Source organism: Gallus gallus, chromosome 4 (assembly GCF_016699485.2).
Source record: "Gallus gallus isolate bGalGal1 chromosome 4, bGalGal1.mat.broiler.GRCg7b, whole genome shotgun sequence".
Classification (NCBI taxonomy): Eukaryota; Metazoa; Chordata; class Aves; order Galliformes; family Phasianidae; genus Gallus; species Gallus gallus.
In genome coordinates, this window is record NC_052535.1 from 54,350,304 (window position 1) to 54,369,225 (window position 18,922).

Genomic DNA, 18,922 nt, shown 5'->3' on the forward strand with positions numbered 1-18,922 from the left:
GTGTTTGACCACAGTTCCTAGGCTTACAGCAGATTCTGAGCCAGCCAGGACCATGACCGTCTAACATTTGAGGGTAAATAAAACTGCGTATTGTGTCTGAAAGTGGTAGCAGCTTCTACCATTTAAGAGTTTATTGCATTATAAAATCTGTGTAGTTGATAAAAATGGGTGTATCTATATGTATTAGCTATTTAACAGCAAGTATATATCCCTGGAAATATACAAAGAAATTATTAATTTTCAGCTCCCTTGAAAACAGTGGGAGTGCAAACATAATCCAAAATCTTGAGAACCTTTATTTTTAAAATGTGGCAAGAATGAATACATATTTAAGAACTGAATGGAGGAGGCTCCTACCAAAATAATATGTATTTCCTAAAGCATACATTATTGGTTTTCATCAAGTCGTGGGGAACAGGAATATCTGCAGCTAGAAAGCTGATAGATGCACTGTACATCAGCATGACCACCTCACTAGTTTCTCTCTTTTAAAAAGCTAGATTTTAAAATAAAAAGCTAATTCTGCCTAGATCAATGGCTCCCTTCCAGTTACATTCAAAAGGAAAAGATGTGCCTCTAGTTTGTGAAAATAAGCCAGTTAATCATTATCTTCTGCTAGCACAAATAAAGCAAACTTGTTAAAGAAAGCACTGTGATGTATTTTCTATTAATGATTCTTTTAGCTATGTCGGAGGATGAAGCCTGATACTTCTCCTATTAAAGACACTTGGAGTTTTGCCATTATGCCAGATGACAGCATGACTAGACCAGTGGTTCTCACAAGAACCTATAAAAGCAAAAAGAGCGCACTGCCTTTACCAGCAATTTGTAGTATTTTGTTTTGAGAGGTTCAAATCACCAAATCCTTGGCTCAGTCCTTTGACAAGTCAAATGCTTACATTGTTTACCGGAGACAATTTCAAATTTATGGCCTGTACCTTTAGAGTGACTCTGCAAACAGATACGGTCACCCTTCAGCATTTAAATTCCATGCTTTCAAATAAGCTGCTTTGGCATAAGCAGTAGGGAGTGTTTTTTTCTAGGAGGGGAATTCAACAGGTACCCCAATATTGTGGAAAGAAAACACTGAAACTTTTCATTTTGCTAGCGTATCTTTTTGTAACTCATCTGCATAGTTACTTAATCAATAGATTTGGAAACTTCCAGAAGAAATATTAATCAGATAAATATAATCCATTTACAGGTAAAATTTATGTTGAGGAAATAAAGCACCTATAATAAATATTCTTCTGTAGCTTAGACTGAAATGCTGCATTGTAACTTCTAATTTGACCAAAAAAACATATCTTACAGGTATGGCATTTGCTGCACGCAGACTATTCCTCTGTGCTTAGCAATGTGATAGTTCTAATGCGTAAATCACGTTTTAAAAATAATAATAAAAGCAAATATTTTGATAGATTAAATCAGTTCCTAGGGATAATGGCCTGCCACTAAGCTAAAAGTAATTAACGCTGTCATAGTTGGGATGAGAAAAAGGCAAAATGTACATCCTACTTGAAAGAAGACTTTGTGGTGTAATAGGTAGTTTGTTCTATATACTCTTGCCTTATTAGAAGGGCAGTACAACTCACTAAGATATATGGGCACCATCCCATAGATGGTTCTAACTTCACAGCCAAAATGTTAAGTATGAGCTCTCTTCTTAAACGCTCTATTTAAAATGTTAAAATATGTGGATTGGAAGCAGACACTTAGGCATAAGTAACTGCTTAATCCACTTGCAAATAAGATACAAATGGTTATCATGCTAAAAATATGCTTACAGTGGAATTAGCAAAGGGTTAGCAGACTAATTCCAACACTACATATGAAATAGTTTGTTGCTACAGTATATCATTGCACACATTCAAGCAGCTTTGCCATACGGTTACTAAATCCCTGGTCAGGATTCTTAACATTGTTGGGAAAAAACAACCCACTAATAAAAAGGTCTCAAATTAATAAAATAATAAATTAATTTTATGTATCTACACTCAATCAACTGACATTGGATTCAGTTTCAAATTTACTTTCATGTAAACTTCTTGGACAGATTTTGTAGTTGACCTCTGGGTATGGGAGTGAGAAGTAGTTCACTTTACAGTCTAGAGAAGTCTGACAAAACCGAAAGGATCATGTAACAGTTATACACATGCTAGTGTCTGTCAAAATCTCATCTGCAGGCAACATCAAGCTTTGCTAATAGCCTTTTTTATTATCAGCTTTTGAGAGCAATACCATGGCTTTGATTTTAGATGATGCAAATGACAGCACCAAGTTTTTGCTGTAAACAGAGAAATCCACAGGATTTATTTAGACATGTGCAAGCAACCTGGTTTGTTGGGTTTTTTTTTTTGGGGGGGGGGGGCGTTCTTTTCTTTTTTCTTTGTAAATATTCCACAGATTGCCTCTTAGTGTGTATGAGAAAGCCAGCAGAATTCAGCCCTTTCTGGAAATAAAAGTATTTTTAGTTGGACAGTCATGAAATAATTTCAGAGTGGAAGTCTACTAAACAAAGTTATTCAGCACAGTTAAGGCATGGCTTTATTCTTGGCTCATTACCAGGAGCATTGCATTACCCTGAAAAATTATATAAAGCAAGAATCGTTTAGAAGACAGAAAGTTAGAAAACTGCAGACAAAAGCTCTAACTACTTTTTCTAATGCAATCTAAATTCTGAGATGATGTTTCAAGTTACAAAATATATCCTCAGGCAGTGCAAATGATTAGATGGGACGTACTTACTTGCGTGCCTTGCCCTGTGCTTGAGAGGTCTGTGATCCCTTTCTGAGTGCTGGTTGTCCTCTCCCTGCTCAGTGCCTTCTGATGAGATTGCAAAGGAGGGCAGAGAAGGAGGTGCTTCTGACTGCCCTCCTTCCACTTGAGAATCAACACACCCCCTTTCAGCTAGAGACGTGGGTCCTTCTTTTTCCCTGTCTGAACAGGCTAGGATCACCTCCACCCTGGGGATGGATGGAGCTGCACTTTGGATCCTCTTGACCTCTTTGCTACTAGAAAACTGGACTACTTTGCTTGACCACTGGATGTTGCCCTCTTTCACACTCAGGGGAATTGCAATTACAGGGCTGGTCCCGTCTTCTTGTACACTCGGTCCTCTTCCTGAAGGGGTGCATTTTTCTGCCCCTATGAGGGTCACAGCAGGAGCATTGGTGCTCTTGTGACCATCATTTGAGAGGGATAACTGCAGCTCAACCATCTTGCTTGGCCTTCTTTCTTCTGTCTTCCCTCTGAAAGCAGATTCATCAGTCACAAGTGCTTTGGAGGTGCCTATGACTTTAGGAGTAATTCTGTGACTTTGTGTGGTCTCTTGTTTCTTTTCAGAAAAGTGCATGTTACTTTCTCCTGCTCCCTGGTGAGTCTCACTGTATATCTCTGTGATGCATAAGTCTCCATGGGGTATCTCTTTGGCTGTATTAATCTGCAGCGTAGTGCTCTCCCTATAGTCCTCATTTTTTATGTTATCATGCTTTCCATTTTCTTTTTCAGCGCTGAAAGTTTCATTTATTCCACTGGAGGATCTGCACATACATAAACAAGTAATTCAAGAAATTAAGCTGCTCTAAGTACAGTAATTGTAAACACAACTGCAAACAAACAAACAAACAAACAAAAAAGCCAACCCAATTTCTGTATAGTATTTTCACTCCTCAGTTAGCTGTACCTGCTAGCAGGTCCATTTAAGGAGAAGAATTTTTCCAGAATGCAGAAGTCTGAAAACAACTGTGAATATTTCAAAATTCCACAAGTTAACAGTTCAGTAAGAGGGAAATTGGTATGTTTTCTCAGATTCTCACATTTCTGTTGTAATGATTCTACTGAGACTTCTAGGACAATGCTTCTTCATATTTCACATGTGCATGAGAAAATTAACTTTGCATGACACCAGAACAATGCCTAATTTTTGGCACTCTGGCTCCTACCCCAGCTGTTTTAGGCACCATACTCACACATAGTTGCTGTTTCAAATAGTTTACTCTCTAAGGAATAAACTACTGGATGAGAATAAGAAGGAGAGAGAGGGAGAGAAAGGGGGAGGGGGGGGGGGGAATGGATACTTAAAATACACATTCAAAGAATTCCTGTGAGGATCATAATCCAAATATACAGTGGAATAATTAAAACATTCTGGCCCTATTTTGGTGGTCTAACAAGAAAGGTTAGTGAAGCCATACAGTATTTTCTAGTTAAAGGAAAAAAAGTATTCCTGATTGACAGATGTTACCGTGTCTTCATGAAGTCTACAACATACTTCAGTGTAACTCTCCTGAACTATTCATTCCCCTGGACTTGGCTGTTTTACTGAGTTCAGGATTCCCAGCTTCCTCTTTCAATACTCTGAGCCATAATGACTACTAATTAAGGAGAAATATTTTTCTGCATAACAAGATTGCCACATACTATTAAGGCTTTCTGTTGACTAGAAGGTAGCAAAGCACATTTTCAAATGAGAGTAGTGGTAGGTATCCGCGGTAAAGTATTCAGCTCAAGTATTACAGTGATTTCTGAAATCAAAAGCAAGTCCCAAGTATTTTGAAACTTTGGAACCACTCTACAAAGAAAAACTGGAAGAAGAAATAGAAGAAATAAATCTGTCAGTATATAGGAGAAGCTTCAATAACACTTGCATTTCTGGCCGTGTGGCATACTGTTTGTAGAAGTCTTGATCTGCCTCAAATAGCACAAAATGTGTAACATCCATTACACCACATATGGAGCTACGTAAAGGTCAGACAGATTTTGATTTAGGGAGCTCCTTGTGAGTGTTGCTGGATTCCATCATATTATGTTATTTGGATGATCAATTGCACTGCTTTTAAGTACAGATAAATTATAGAAATCCATAAACATTTCCATGTAGGATATAAGGCTGGGGGATGGGTCAGCTTCAGCTGAATGTTAGCCTTTATTGGTAGCTGAGTGATTGTGTGACAGGAAAAGATTTCCACCTTAAAAGGCCCTTGCTACTTATGGATATACTTCTACTCTATATAGACATAAATGTGTATCCATGTGTCAAGAGGCATAGTACTAGGTCTCTTAATTGTCATTTATGATTTTATTTGGACACCTTATTACTTTTGTTTCAGGTCTTTCCAGCTCACTGTAGGAACAACACCCCTTGTATAATCCCAGGAAGGAAGCAAAACTCATGGAGTAAGCACAGCAGGTTTTGTCTCAGAGTCATGTTTTACTCCCTACATGGTGTATTTCATTTCGGCATGCATTGAGCACGCTCCCTGCTTCCCCCTAGAAAATTTTCTTTCTGGACTCAGCTGAAGCCCAGGAGTTGCTAACACTGATGTGAAAAGGGCAGGGTAGCATTGCTGTCACCACTCTCAGTGCTTCCCAGATACATCTGCTTGGCATTTGTTGGGGAAGATCAGTAAGATGCTCCCCAACATGGCAATTGGAGGGTGTTTGCTCTGCAGGGTGTCTCCTCTGATCCTGCAAACCAAAGATTTTCTGGGCACTGCTGGTCAGTAACTTTAGCTTACAGATCAGAAAAACTTCTAGATATCAAAGCTCAAGTAACATTTTAAAACCCAATTTAAAAGCTAATTTTTCTTCCAGTGAGTTCAGTAAGAACAGAATTAGGTTAATGATGAAAGCTTTTGAAAATCTGATCTTTCATGCACATAGTTCAGGAACAGTCAGAAGCTTTCCAAGAAGAAATCATAGAATCACAGAATAATGGAATTGCTCAGGCTGGAAGAGACCTTAAAGATCATCAAGTCCAATCCACAACCTAACCATACTACCCTAACTCTTACAACCCTCCGCTAAATCATGTCCCTGAGCACCACATCCAAACGGTTTTTAAACACATCCAGGGATGGCGACTCAACCACCTTGCTGGGAAGCCTACTCCAATGCTTAACAACCCTTTCTGTAAAGAAGTTTTTCCTGATATCCAACCTAAACCTTCCCTGGTTGAACTTGAGGCCATTTCCCCTCGTCCTGTCACCAGTGAGAAGAAACCAGCCCCACTCTTGCTGTATTCACCTTTCAGGTATTTGAAGAGAGCAATAAGGTCTCCTCTCAGCCTCCTTTTTCCCAAACTAAACAGCCCCAGTTCCTTCAGTCTCTTCTCATGGGGCATATTCTCCAAGCCCTTCACAAGCCTTGTTGCCCTTCTTTGGACCTGCTCCAGCACCTCAGTGTCCTTTCTGTACTGAGGTGCCCAAAACTGAACACAGTACTCGAGGTGAGGCCTCACCAGCGCTGACTACAGGGGCAGGATTACTTCCCTAGTCCTGCTCACCACACTATTCCTGATACAAGCCAGGATGCCGTTGACCTTCTTGGCCACCTGGGCACACTGCTGGCTCATATTCAGCTGACTGTCCATCAGTACACCATGGTCCCTTTTCATCATGCAGCTTTCCAGCTGCTTCTCCCCAAGCCTGTAGGGTTGCCTGGGGTTGTTGTGACCAAAATGCAGGACCTGACACTTGGCCCTATTGAAACTCATACAGTTAACCTTGGCCCATCGAGCCAGTTTATCTGGGTCCCTCTGTAGTGCCTTTCTCTGGAAGATCAACACTCCCTCCCAACTTGGTGTCGTCTGCAAACTTACTGAGGGTGCACTCAATCCCCTCGTGAAGATCATTAATAAAGACGCTGAATAGAAGCAGCCCCACTACCGAGCCCTGTGGGACACCACTTGTGACTGGCTGCCAACTGGATTTAACTCCATTGACCACAAATCTTTGGGCCTGGGCATCCAGCCAGTGTTTCACCCAGCAGAGTGCATGCCCATCCAAACCGTGGGCAGCCAGCTTCTTGAGGATGTAGTGGGGTACAGTGTCAGAGGCTTTACTGAAGTCCAGGTAGACACAGACAGCCTTACCTTCGTCCACTAAGCGGGTCATGTTGTCATAGAACAAGATCAGGTTTGTCAAACAGGATCTACCATTCATAAACCCATGCTGACTGGGCCTGATCCCTTGGCTGACCTTTAATTGGTCCATGATGGCTCCCAAGATTATCCATTCCATAACTTTCCCTGGCACCAAGGTGAGACTGATAGGTCTGTAGCTACCAGGATCATCTTTCTGGCCCTTTTTGAAGACGGGTATCACATTTACCAGTCTCCAGTATGCGGGGACATTGCCAGTTAGCCAGGACTGTTGAAGGATGATGGAGAGTGACTTGGCAATCACATCCGCCAACTCCCTCAGCACTCGAGGGTGTAGTCCATCTGGTCCCATGGACTTGTGAGCATCCAGCTTTTGAAGCAGGTCCAAAACCATCTAATCACGAATTATGCAGGGACTATTCTGTTCCTCGTCCCTAATTTCCATCACAAGGGGCTTTGTTCCCAGGGAGTAACAAGTCTTAATATTAAAGACTGAGGCAGTGAAGGCATTAAGTACCTCAGCCTTATCCTGATCTTTGGTCACTTTGTTGCCCTCGGCGTCCAACAAGGGATGGCTTTTCTAACAGCAAAAGAAGCTCAGATGTAGAGATCACTGTTGGAAAGCCACTTTAACTGAGGCAAGGACTGGGTCAGCCATGGGAGCACAGGTGAAGGCAATTCACCTGTGTGACCAGAAGGGATGGAACCCCATTTAAGTGCTGAGTACCACTGGGAAAGGATCTCTCTCTGGAGATTACTCTTTTATAGGGTTTTTCATCATGAACCTAAATCTTTGGATATGGGTGAGCATTCCTTCTCTGTTCCTTTTCTGTTCCTTCTCTGTTCCTTTGCCATCTTAGTACAATACTCATTCCAACTGTATTTTATTGACTGTACACCATGTCATCATCAAGGCATATCTGTCTAACACGTGTTCTCCAACTATACAGCCTTTGTTGTTTGTATGTCTCACTATATCTCACTGTATCTATGGGGAAAAACAACACTTCACTCCCAAAAGAGTGGAAAGAATAATTGAACTCAGGACTCTGCAATATGCTGATATTGTAGTGGACTCCTTTTAAGTATCAAGTATTGTTAATAAGAAATACAATTGTTATGTTTGGAAACTCCACTCTTCTATGTATAAACTGCGCTGTTTGAATTCTATACATTAATTTCTTCAAATATGCTGTCCTCCCTCTCTTTTCAATGTAGACAAACATTTAAAGACACAAACAGGAGAACTATCAGAAGCTCACCGTGTATATCTGCAAAATAAGTGCATTCAATACCAGCATTTTCTATGTGGTATACTGAACGGAATTTCACCAAAGCATTCTGAGCATTTCTGTACCTCTTGATAAGCATCTGCAGGACATCAGTCAAGCTCTCCATCAGAACGATAACTTCAGCATAGGTCAAGTCTCCACAGGGTTTTCCATTGATAGACACCACTTCATCCCCCTCACACAGGCCAGCCTTAGCTGCTTTGCTTTTGTTGCGAACCTATGAGTCAAAAACAAAATTCCATATTGGATATTTAGTGTTCATTTGAGAACAACAGCAAATATATCCCCAACTTAATTTTGTCTGTACAAAAAAACCAAAAAGTCAGTATAATTGATCACGTACAAATTTCTAGTAACGCAAATCAGTAACTTGTCCCAGTTGTGTTCAGTACTGTTCTGGCCTCCAATAGCAAACTCAAAAACTTTTTGGGAAAAAAAAAAAAAAAAAGACAGAGAAGTCAGGGACAACAGTCATTTGATTGGAGTCTAGCAGAAAGGCAGAAAATCTCATTAGCTTCTCCCCAAACGGAAGATTACTAAGCCAAGATTTCAAAAGAAGAGTATGTAACTTCAGGCTACTCTGGGCAGAATGTCAATATCTGCATGCTGTTAAAGCTACAGGTTTACAGATTCCTCGTATGCTGGACGCTTTTCCTTAGATGCCCAACTATAGGCTTAGTTGCCAAATTATAAAAATCTGAATGGCTGACGATCCTAAATCAATGTTTAGTCATCTGAATAAGTTCCCTGATTTATTAAAGATTAAGACTCCTGTTGTGACTGAACCTCTCCCATTAAGCACTCATTCAAGAATCTACACTTTTTGTTTTTTTTCTGTTTCACTCTTTTTTCCACTGGCAGCTTGATATAGGTTATCATAGTCTCTGTATAACAAAGCCTGGACAGCTTTAACACCACTCAAATTATGCCATACAGTTGACTACTAGTTTTACAGTACATATTTGGCAAACAGTACATTATATTAACCATTATTAACCAGAATGCTTGCAGGAATATTTTACTACAACTTATACATGTAAAAGGGCATTTGATGGTTTAATATGTTATCCAATCTGTTACGAGGATAAATAAAATCATCAGAGCATTTTCTTGAAATATTTTTTTAGAAGTAGCATAGATCCACCACACTGAGAGCAGCAGAGTCGATCTCTGTTGATTCTAAAAGAGCACCTTCTCATATGTACTGGACTTGAGAGTAATGTATTCCCATGGACCTATAGAGCTATCCCTGGTATTCTAACAGACCGCTAGCTAGTGCCTAAGAAGCATTTCTGAAGGCTGTTCTGAAGTTTCTTGGAGTCAGAACAATGTGTAGAATAAAGAGTGAGGTTGCACATATTCTTTTCTGTGGTGGGACCATAGATCTTTGTTGTTTCAATTTAAGCATATCTGTATGTCATATTATGGCTTTTTGAGCAGTGAAAAAACACATGGCTCGTGCATACAGAAGCTGGTTACTACCTTGCAGAGGAGTTAACATTTACAAATATGGAGTGGTATGCTGCTGTGTTTATCTTTCCCTAGGCAAGAGTATAAACATCCTTGTACTTGGGAAGAAAGGACAATTTAGATGGTGTTTAGTATTTTACTTCATATATGAGCTAGGATTTGGGTTGATTTTTTGTTACTGTTTTTTGAAATAAGAAGGTATACTATTAAAACTTTACAAGGCATTCTAGGCCTGAATGTAAATATTTAATGTGTATGCTAGGAAGATTTTAGAATGACCTTTTTTCAAAAGGCACATAAATGCATGTGAATACAGAAATAGTGTAAGGTGATACTGACAGTGTGAGAAGAAAACTTGTTTCTGTTTCTTTATTAAGGTCTGAGAATCTGGGATTCATTCTGTCATAGATTACCTTTGCAACTGTCTCAAGAGAGAAATTGTAACCCATTATTCCATACTTTCAGTGATGTATGTCAAAAAGAAAAAGTACAACTGTACAGTGTTAATATATCTCTATAAATTATTGGATAGCTCAAACAGTTTCATTATTTTTTAATAGTCCCCTAGGTGGCATTCAAAGAAGATAGGAAAGGACACTGAAGTTTTTCTTGCTGTTCTTGAAAGGGCCCCTTTAGTCCATTTTGCTTCCTTGTGAATTTTTGAAGATCACACTCTGTGAGATACTTGGACCTTTATAGGAAAACTCAGCGCTGGCCATGCTGGAAAGAAATTTCTGTAAGTCATTATTCTTCATTAGCTGGTAGCATTGCAGTTCATATGCATATTAGAGCAAATTTCCTCTCATTATTTTATTTCCAGGTTTATCCGCATACATCAAACCTTTAACATGATTTTACCATCACAAGATCACGCTGCACATGCTGTACATATTAATGGTTCTCCTGACTGTATGTCAGCCTTTTCCCCAACCTCAAGATAACATCAGCGTTACCTTCTTTTTGATGTTTCTCTTGGAGAAATAAAAGGGGAGGCTGAACTACAGCACCTTATATAGTGAATTGTAGCAGATTGCTCGTAGGGTGGAAAAGTACCATCATTTTAGTCTCAGAATAGGACCAGGTTACTCAGCAACACATAGACTGCTTTACCAGACATCCTTGAATGTTTTCAGTGATTTTTTGTTAGTTTTATTGGGTTTTTGGGTGTGGGTTTTTTTTTTCCCCCTCACTGGAAACTGATGAAAACAGTAAAAATAGTTTACTCCTGTAAACAAAAAACGTTTCAGAGTTCTGAAAGAAAAAAAAAAAACAAAACAATTCGTGGAATTGTCTTTCCTGGTAAAATACTTTCTTACTGAATGGTTTTCTCACAACAGAAGCTTTGGCAGGAAGCCTTTGACTGGGAACAAAAGCTAACTTTGTTAGCAGAAATATGATTTGATTGCCCAGGGAACACTAGGAAACCTTTATCTGGTTCTTGGGAATGTAAAACAAAGCACATACAGTCATAAAGCAAAAGAGATTCTTCCAAAAGTAGTGGTTGTTCCTGTGTAACACTGCAGCCCAAGCCTTCCCAATTACTTGTTGCTCTTTTCTGCTTTGGGCTGGACTTTTCTTTGGGATGGAAAGGTGGGACTTTTTCACCCTAAAATTTTTGAATGGGATCTACTGGAAAAATACATTTGTAAAATTTTCTTGTTTTTTTTTATAGTGCTTGCAATACTGATATAACAAAGCAAAGCTGAGCCTGTACCACTTGTGCTGAACCTGCCCAGACAACAGTTGTTCCCGGGGAATGCTAAAGCACTTCAGCCTGTTTTTTCCTGGTGCTGTCTGTATTACTTTTCTGCTCCTGCTTCAGCCAGGACTTTTTATTATTGCTGTTTGTACTGTATATTATATATAGTATAGTACTATAGAGGACTGCTCTGAAAGTTATGCTTCCTGTTTTATTATGTTGGCCCATGATGTCAGAGGGAGAAGGTGGTGGTATGACAGTAGAGGCTGAACCTTCCCACCATTATTCTTTTACATGTTGTTGCAGTGTGACAGATGGCAGCAAAGGGGCAATCTGAGAAAATGGTGTCTGATATGGAAGTGTATATGGAGCAAAGGTGTGTAACTGAGTTCCTCCATGCAGAAAAAATTGCACCCACTGACACTCATTGGTAATTGCTGAGTGTTGATGGAGACCAAATAGTGGCTGTGAGCACAGTGAGCTGGTGCATTTCAGCAGTGGTGACATTGACTGCAGGTCACCTCCACTGGTACAGATTGATTTTGTTCATCACTGGTGAAAATGCATAGCCAATGTTGGTGCCGCCATTGAGAAATAGTGTTCTGTAGCTGATGGTTTTCTCCATCAAATAAAGTTATTGTGCTCTTTGTATCTATAGCAGTTTCCATGGAAATAAATAAGAGGCATTACTTTTGGAGCAACCCATGCGAACTATAGTATTACATATAGTACAGTATTAGCATGTGATTTGTATATTAATACACTAATATTATTTGATATATTATTTATTACTCAAGTTCTATATAATGCAGTGATTAAATTGCTTTGTTTTTCTTTTAAATTGCTGTTTTTCCAATGAAATGGCAATGGGGTGTGGTGGAGGGTTTCTCATTCCCCTCACCTGGCACCTCATCACCCCGTGGGGGTGGGGCTTGGGCTGGTCTGGGCATGCTCTGGATCGTCTAAAGGCTGGAGTAAAAAAACTGTAAGATTTTGGAAAGATCTTGTTTGTCAGAAACTTGACTTAATATGAGATTATTGGTCTGAAAGGCTGATAGTAGAAAATGTGTTTATCTCTTTTTGGGAAAAAAAAAAAAAAAAAAAAGTGGCACAGCAGCACCAGGAAGAAGAAGGACACAGCCTGTGTCCCTCTGAGATGGGGTTGTTAGTCTTTGTGTAGTGATGTACTGGTCAGAGGTAACATCTCAGAGGCACGGGTCTGTGGAGGAAAGCATACTGTAGTAACTTACTGTGGATTTGTGGTAGCTGTGGCATGCTGATAGGCAGAACTTGGTGCTTGTAGCAGGTAGTAATTACAGTCACTTTCTTATCCAATAAAAGATGAATAAGCAGAGGGAGTACACTGTGACTGTTATTGCTGTAGTATGTGGCAAAGGAGAGGTTTTGTAGAGAAAGCTAATGCTGAGTGCCAAGCCTCTATGCTGGGTGCACCGTAGCATTTCTACTTAAGACAAACTCTTGTCTCGTTATGTGACCTGCAGACCCCTAGCCTAGTATTGTGTATAAGATGTGCTCCTTTCATTTTATCTGAAACCAGTTCAGTTTATACAACTCAAAGCCATTCCACATTGCAAATCAATATGTGGTAAATAAGGATAGCAGGGAAACATGCTGAAAAAAAAATGTAGCCCTGATGAAGCTAAATGAGACGCACCTGTTATTTATTGTGGGCTGCAAGTGGACGCATAGAAAGCAACTTGGGCTCAACTTACCAGCTGACAGTCTTGGTTGTGTATCTGAGCCCTGTAATATGCAGATCAAAGAGCTGAGGTATGCTGAACCTCATAATAAGGTCATTGGATTGTAATGTATCATAAGGTAATTACACGTGAGGACACTCAGTAGCTCCGGTCCTTCAGTTGCCCAATTACAAAATGTATTAGAAGATTTCATAATCTTGTTTTTACCAATGACTTCTTGGAAGGGTATGTAAATCTTATTCTGGTGTGCTGTTAGGATTACAGTCCTGTATCTTAGAGAGTCTAAATGAGGTGCTTCAGCTGTAGGCTGACTGAACTTTTCTGAATGAGAAAATAAGCAATCTGAGCATGAACATAATCCTTTTACTCTCTACCTTTATTTTTAATAAGTATGCTTTTTGTGGCTTTAAAACACACATATGTTTACATAGAGATATCCTCCATTTAAAGCAAGCTTTCTGAAACTTAAAATTGTTCTCACAGCATTTTACTGATCATTTTCCAGTTTGTCAGCAGGAAACAGATAACCAAACAGAAAATATTGCCCTTGGATGTAGTGGAAGTGCATTTCTCCCCTATTTATTATCTTTTTCTTATATACGTAGAATTGTTTCTTTATTTCAGGAGTCACCTTGGGAAGAGCCTACTCAGTTGAATATGCTATCTGATAAGCCTCTTCTGAACTGTTGTATGGCTCATTGTATGTTGAAGCCAGTGATTAGTAAACCTTATTCATGCATGTAAGCCCTCAGTGGAGCCACAGTTCAAAGTGTTGGTCTTGAGCCTTTTATGATTGTTGTTGTGTTTCATTGTGATGGGGCAAACGTGTTGCCCACAATAGCACAGCTTAACAGACTAACAGTCTTCTGTAGGTCAGCTGCCCATCTTCATTATTGTTTACTACTTTAGTTACGTCAGCTTCAAGCTTTACCATCAGTGGCGTTGTGGCTTCTTTTAGAGTGATGATTAAACATCAATAACAAAGAGTGAAGAACGTTTAATGAGGATTTGTCCTTTGACTACACTTTTGCTCCTGTTGAATAATGAATTCCAATGTAAGGTTACTTTCTCGGATCTATTGAATGACCAGCTTCTATAGCAGTATTTTTTACTGCAGTAGCAAACAGTACCCTTAGGTGTCTTGCCATCATCAGAAAGGCACAACTGCGTTAAAAAAGTATATGCTAAATAGATCCTTATTGATGAAAATAATCATTAACCTTAATCTCGGGATTACAAACAACCTTTATTCTGTATAGTCTCTTCAATCTCACCGTTACCTAGTAGAGTAGCTCTGTTTAAATGTGCCTGGAGTTGAAGTCTTTCAGTTTTTTTCCACGGAATTGGTGACTTATTTTTTGTTTAGAAAAAATATGATGAGTCTAGGCCTTCTCATTACACAGGAATTGTATAGTAAATGTATTATTCTATGAGCAGGTTGTGTATATCTGCCACTTTGCAGGAGTTCTTCTATGTAATATTAAAATATAGGGTCTTTCTGGCAGGTAAATGAGTAACAATTATTTGTATTCCTTTTTCTTTTACAGGGAGTTTCTGAGGTAATCTTTTTGTTCTCCAATATAAATAAGTTAATGTAATCAATTGTCAGTTTAATTTTATTTGGCATTAGCTCATACTTTCCAGAAGTTATATTCCTCACTAACTGGTTAGCTCCATGTTAGTCATAAAGTTCAGGATCAGGAATCAAAGATGCAGCATTTAAAAAACAGAATGAAAAAGCACTTCATCTATTTTATTATAATCCCCACAGCAAGGACAGAAGCTTGAAAGTATATTTAAATATATTAAAAAGTTATTTGTCAGTCTAGTAGAATTAACAATGTACAGTATTTTCTTAGGAAGCCGAAGCACTGAGTGGCACAATTACTAGTGTATTAGTGGTTCTAGTAGTATGAAATCAAGGAATTCAGTATTAAGCTACAAATGAACTTAATTCCAGTAATTATTATAAAAAATTTAGGCCTAGGACTTTGTTTTATTATGTTTATGCACATGGAAGTCTTTTGGACAAAAAAAGTAACCTTTAGTTAGCAAGATTTTTTGAGACAGAAACATCTATACAGTAACTTAAGCCTACCTGATAATGGGTTTGGGATTTTATTCTAAAGAAAGAGGCCTAATACTTTGGGCAGGCTAGAGCTCAAACTAATGGGTCAGATCTTAAGCATGTATACTGTTGAGACAGCGTGGTGTCATGCTAGATGGTGCAGACAAGACTGGGATGTCTTGTCTTTGTAGAGATACTCCGTGTATGGACTATCAAAATCCATAATGGCTACAAAAACTGTATTTTTATAAGGAGTATCTTTGGATGGCAGACCAAATTTCAATGTTTTCATTAGCCATATCTATATCTGAATTTTGAGTCCGCTGCACGATGTAGCTCAAACCAGTTGTATCTGCACTGCCTGGAGGTAAGTTTATATCAACTTGATAGCATTTCCCACCCCCTCTACACTGAATTTCTTTACTAGGTGAGCCAGTTTCTTTCAGATTCAATCACAGCAAAAGTGTCTATATGACGCCTTCAGACAGGGCAAATTCAGTAGGAGTATGAGATCCAAACTCCTGGCCCTGCTAAACTCTCTGAAAGCGTGGGCGTGCAGTAAGGGTGCTTGTCTGTAGAGCATGTTAGATGCTAAAGTTGGAACGCTGTGACTTTAGCTAGTACAAATCATCCAGTTTCCTACATTTTATAATTCATTGTGTCCCGTATTTTGGGAATGTATGTAGAATTTGTACCATAAGACTAGTGAGATCTTGCAAAAGTCTGTTAAAGAATTGGATTGAACAAAGATACTGCTAACTATCTCATGAATGTTTTTGAGTAATTAAGTATCTTTGGTTTGCAAGATAAGCACTGAAATGTTTCCCATCACCAAATTCTTCCCAATAGCTAGATGTAGGGGAACTGATTTGTCACAGCTTGAACTGATGACTGAGCACCTGTTGGAGGGGGTGGCTGGCCCAGGAAGCACAGATGCAAGCAATTCACCTGTGCTTCCCATGTGACTGAAAGGGGTGGACCCTCTGTGTATCCCTCCCTGGGCTCATTTAAGGGGTAGCCTTCAAAGGAAGAAGGTCTCCTGGATGAGGGTGGCTTCCTGAGAAGGAATGTTCTGTAGCTAGAGACCCTCTTCACTTATCAGGTGAGTAATTTCTTTATGTGACTATTGATATTCCTAAATAGGTTTTAAAATGGTTCCCAGCTGTAGGGGAACTGTTAGATCATGGCTGAACTGATGATTGAGCACTTGGCAAAGGCTGGCCCAGGTGCAAACAATTTATCTGTGCTTCCCATGTGACTGGGAGGGCTGGATCCTGGTCCCCCTGCACCCCCCCCTCCCATCACTCTTCCCCCTTGGGCTCATGTAAAGATTAGTCTTTAGAGGGAAAATGTCTCCTGGCCACTTCCTGAGAAGGAGTGTTCTGCAGCCAGAGACCCTCATCACCAGCTGGGTGAGTCAACTTTTTTTCCCCGTATATGACTATTGGTGTTCCGAATAATACCAAGAAGGTATTCTGGTAATTCCAGAAGGTGGGGTAGGGTACTGCTTTTCGAGCTCATAGAAGTGCTGCAATGGATTATTACCAAGATCATCACTAGAAATGTGGAATGATGTTAAAGGATTATGCCACTTTGTGGCAAAGTATGTGATGTAGAACGTTACACTACGTAAAATGAAGGTACTTCTTAACTTTATAACCCTTCAATCTAGTTGCCTGAAAGCTTCTGTGTTAATTAAGATTTGCTCATGTACAAATTCGTGGGTCATACTCACAGAATGTAGGATGTATAATCTGATTATTGATTTACTTGTTGTACAACTGTCTCCAATTAGTCCTTTTGTTGCTTTATGTGTGTGAAGACAGCGCACTTCTTTAGTGTGCTGATTCAGTTCAGTAAATGTTGTCTTCTTCCCATAGCGTGGGGACAACATAGGAGGTACTACTTTCAGAGCAGTATCGTATTTTATTATGCTGGCTCGCAATGTCAGAGGCAGATGTTCATGGTATGACAGTAGAGGCTGAACCTTCCATGAACAACACTCCATTGTGTTTTGTTGCGGTATGTCAGATGGTAGCAAAGGGGAGATCTGACAAAATGGTGCCCGTGTGGAAGTGTGTATGAAGCAAAGGTGTGTCACTGGATTCCTCCACATGGAAAAGATTGCACCCATTGACACTCATTGACACTTGCTGAGCATTGATGGAGACCAAACAGTGGTTGTGAGCACAGTGAGATGTTAGAAGTTGTGTTTCAGCAGCGGTGACGTTAGCAGGTCACCTCTGCTGGTGCAGATTGTTACAAGTGCAGTGTGCAGGCTCTTGTTCATCACTGGTGAAAATGCATAGCTAATGTTGGTACCTGTGTGGAGGAATAGTGTTTTGTAGGTGAGGGTTTGCTCTATCAGAGATAGTGTTACTGTGCTGTTTGTATCTGTAGTAGCTTCCATGGAAATAAATAGAAGGCATTATTTTTAAAGCAACCTACGTATATAAAGGTTCCGTTCTCCTCATGGTTTCTTTGGCAAATGCAGAAGAATCAATTTGTTTGGTACAGCTTACACGCTGTTGCCAGAGAGTTAAAGAAAATGTTTCACCATCTAAATCTTGACCAAGCCCTTGTGACTTTGGAGCCAGTGAGCCAACTAATCTCAGTGAAAAGAAAAGCTTGCTCAAATTCCCAAAACTCATGCACTAGTGTATCATCTTGCTAGTGGTTGCCATTCTCTGGCAGAAATCCAAAAATAGCAGCTGAAGAAGGGATGAGATAATGACCTCTGAAATATTGATCTGGTATGCTGGCAACACAGCAGATTTCCCAATAGCGATCTTGGGTACGGCGCTTGAAGTCTCTTACTCATTTTGCACAACAGTTCTAGCATGTAGCCTGCCTAGCTATGGATTATGCTTTCATTGGTGTGTGCTATTCTGTACTAAGTAGCTCGTGTCAAAACTAAAATGTTATGTTTATTTTCTTTTTCAGTAGTGCTGCATGTGACTTGGTGAATATGTGACAAGAGGAATGCTACCTCAATAGTGTGGCTGTACCTTATCTGCTCTGTCTTCCTTCTTGCCCTGCTTGAATGGTGACTGGCTGTATGTTTCCTTGCTGCTTAAATCTTAACCAGCTTTGTTTTTTTTATGAGCATTGTAACTATGTTATTTTTATTTTCTTCCTTGTGTTCCCCATGTGCAGAGGGAGAATTGGATTGTCGGTGCTTCTTTACTGGGTTCTTTGTTATATAGCTAGCATCAAGAGTCTTTTCATTGTATCTTTTGGTCTGGGAAAAAAGAACTTCTGTGATGAGTCAAGTTACGAGAGGCTAATATGATTGCATACAGTTGAGAAATGGAGATGTCTATATCAGCCACTGTAGAACAGTTGGTAATAAAAACAGAAGTACTACAACTGACTGTGCTTATGGTAAGCATACTTTCTGCACAATCTTGATATGAACTTGTCACTGATACAGCAGTTCCACTGCCATATACTTGCACCTTTAGTATTATCTTAAGACCATAGGCTAGGTGTTTCCAGCAGAAAAAGCATCACATTTCCTATACTAAAATTGCAATCAAAAGGCAGGTAAATGAAAGGTAAATACCAAAATTTGCTACCTAAAAGTAGGCATTTAATGGTGATACTAAAATAATAATTGAATGTTTGTACGCAGTTACAAGGAGAACAACTTTTCTAGCATAGGCTCATCACAGCTGGTAGAATAAGATGTGAGAAGTAACTAAAAGCTTGTGCACTTCCATATCTGAATTTATTTTCTTTTAGGAAGACAGTACCTTTTATTCCCTGTAATTGTGAGGGAGTGGGAAA

At 39.5% G+C, this 18,922-nt stretch overlaps 1 protein-coding gene across 6 annotated transcripts in view; it reads right to left on the bottom strand.

Annotated features, from left to right (window-relative positions):
- The window catches only part of SYNPO2 (synaptopodin 2), a 91,801-nt gene that overhangs the window by 21,633 nt on the left and 51,246 nt on the right, over positions 1 to 18,922 (bottom strand). For 4 of the 6 annotated variants that reach the window (XR_005859177.2, XM_004941230.5, XM_040699207.2 and 1 more), the window contains exons 2-3: positions 8,241 to 8,392; positions 2,749 to 3,542 (exon numbers count right to left, since the gene is read on the bottom strand). Coding sequence is in view for 5 of the 6 variants with exons in the window: in XM_004941230.5 (XP_004941287.1) it covers positions 2,749 to 3,542; positions 8,241 to 8,392 (946 nt within the window). In the remaining variant the exon portion in view is untranslated. Of the gene's footprint in view, positions 1 to 2,744; positions 3,543 to 8,240; positions 8,393 to 18,922 lie in introns of all 6 variants that reach the window. The other 2 variants (XM_040699206.2, XM_046940416.1) reach the window with 1 other exon arrangement.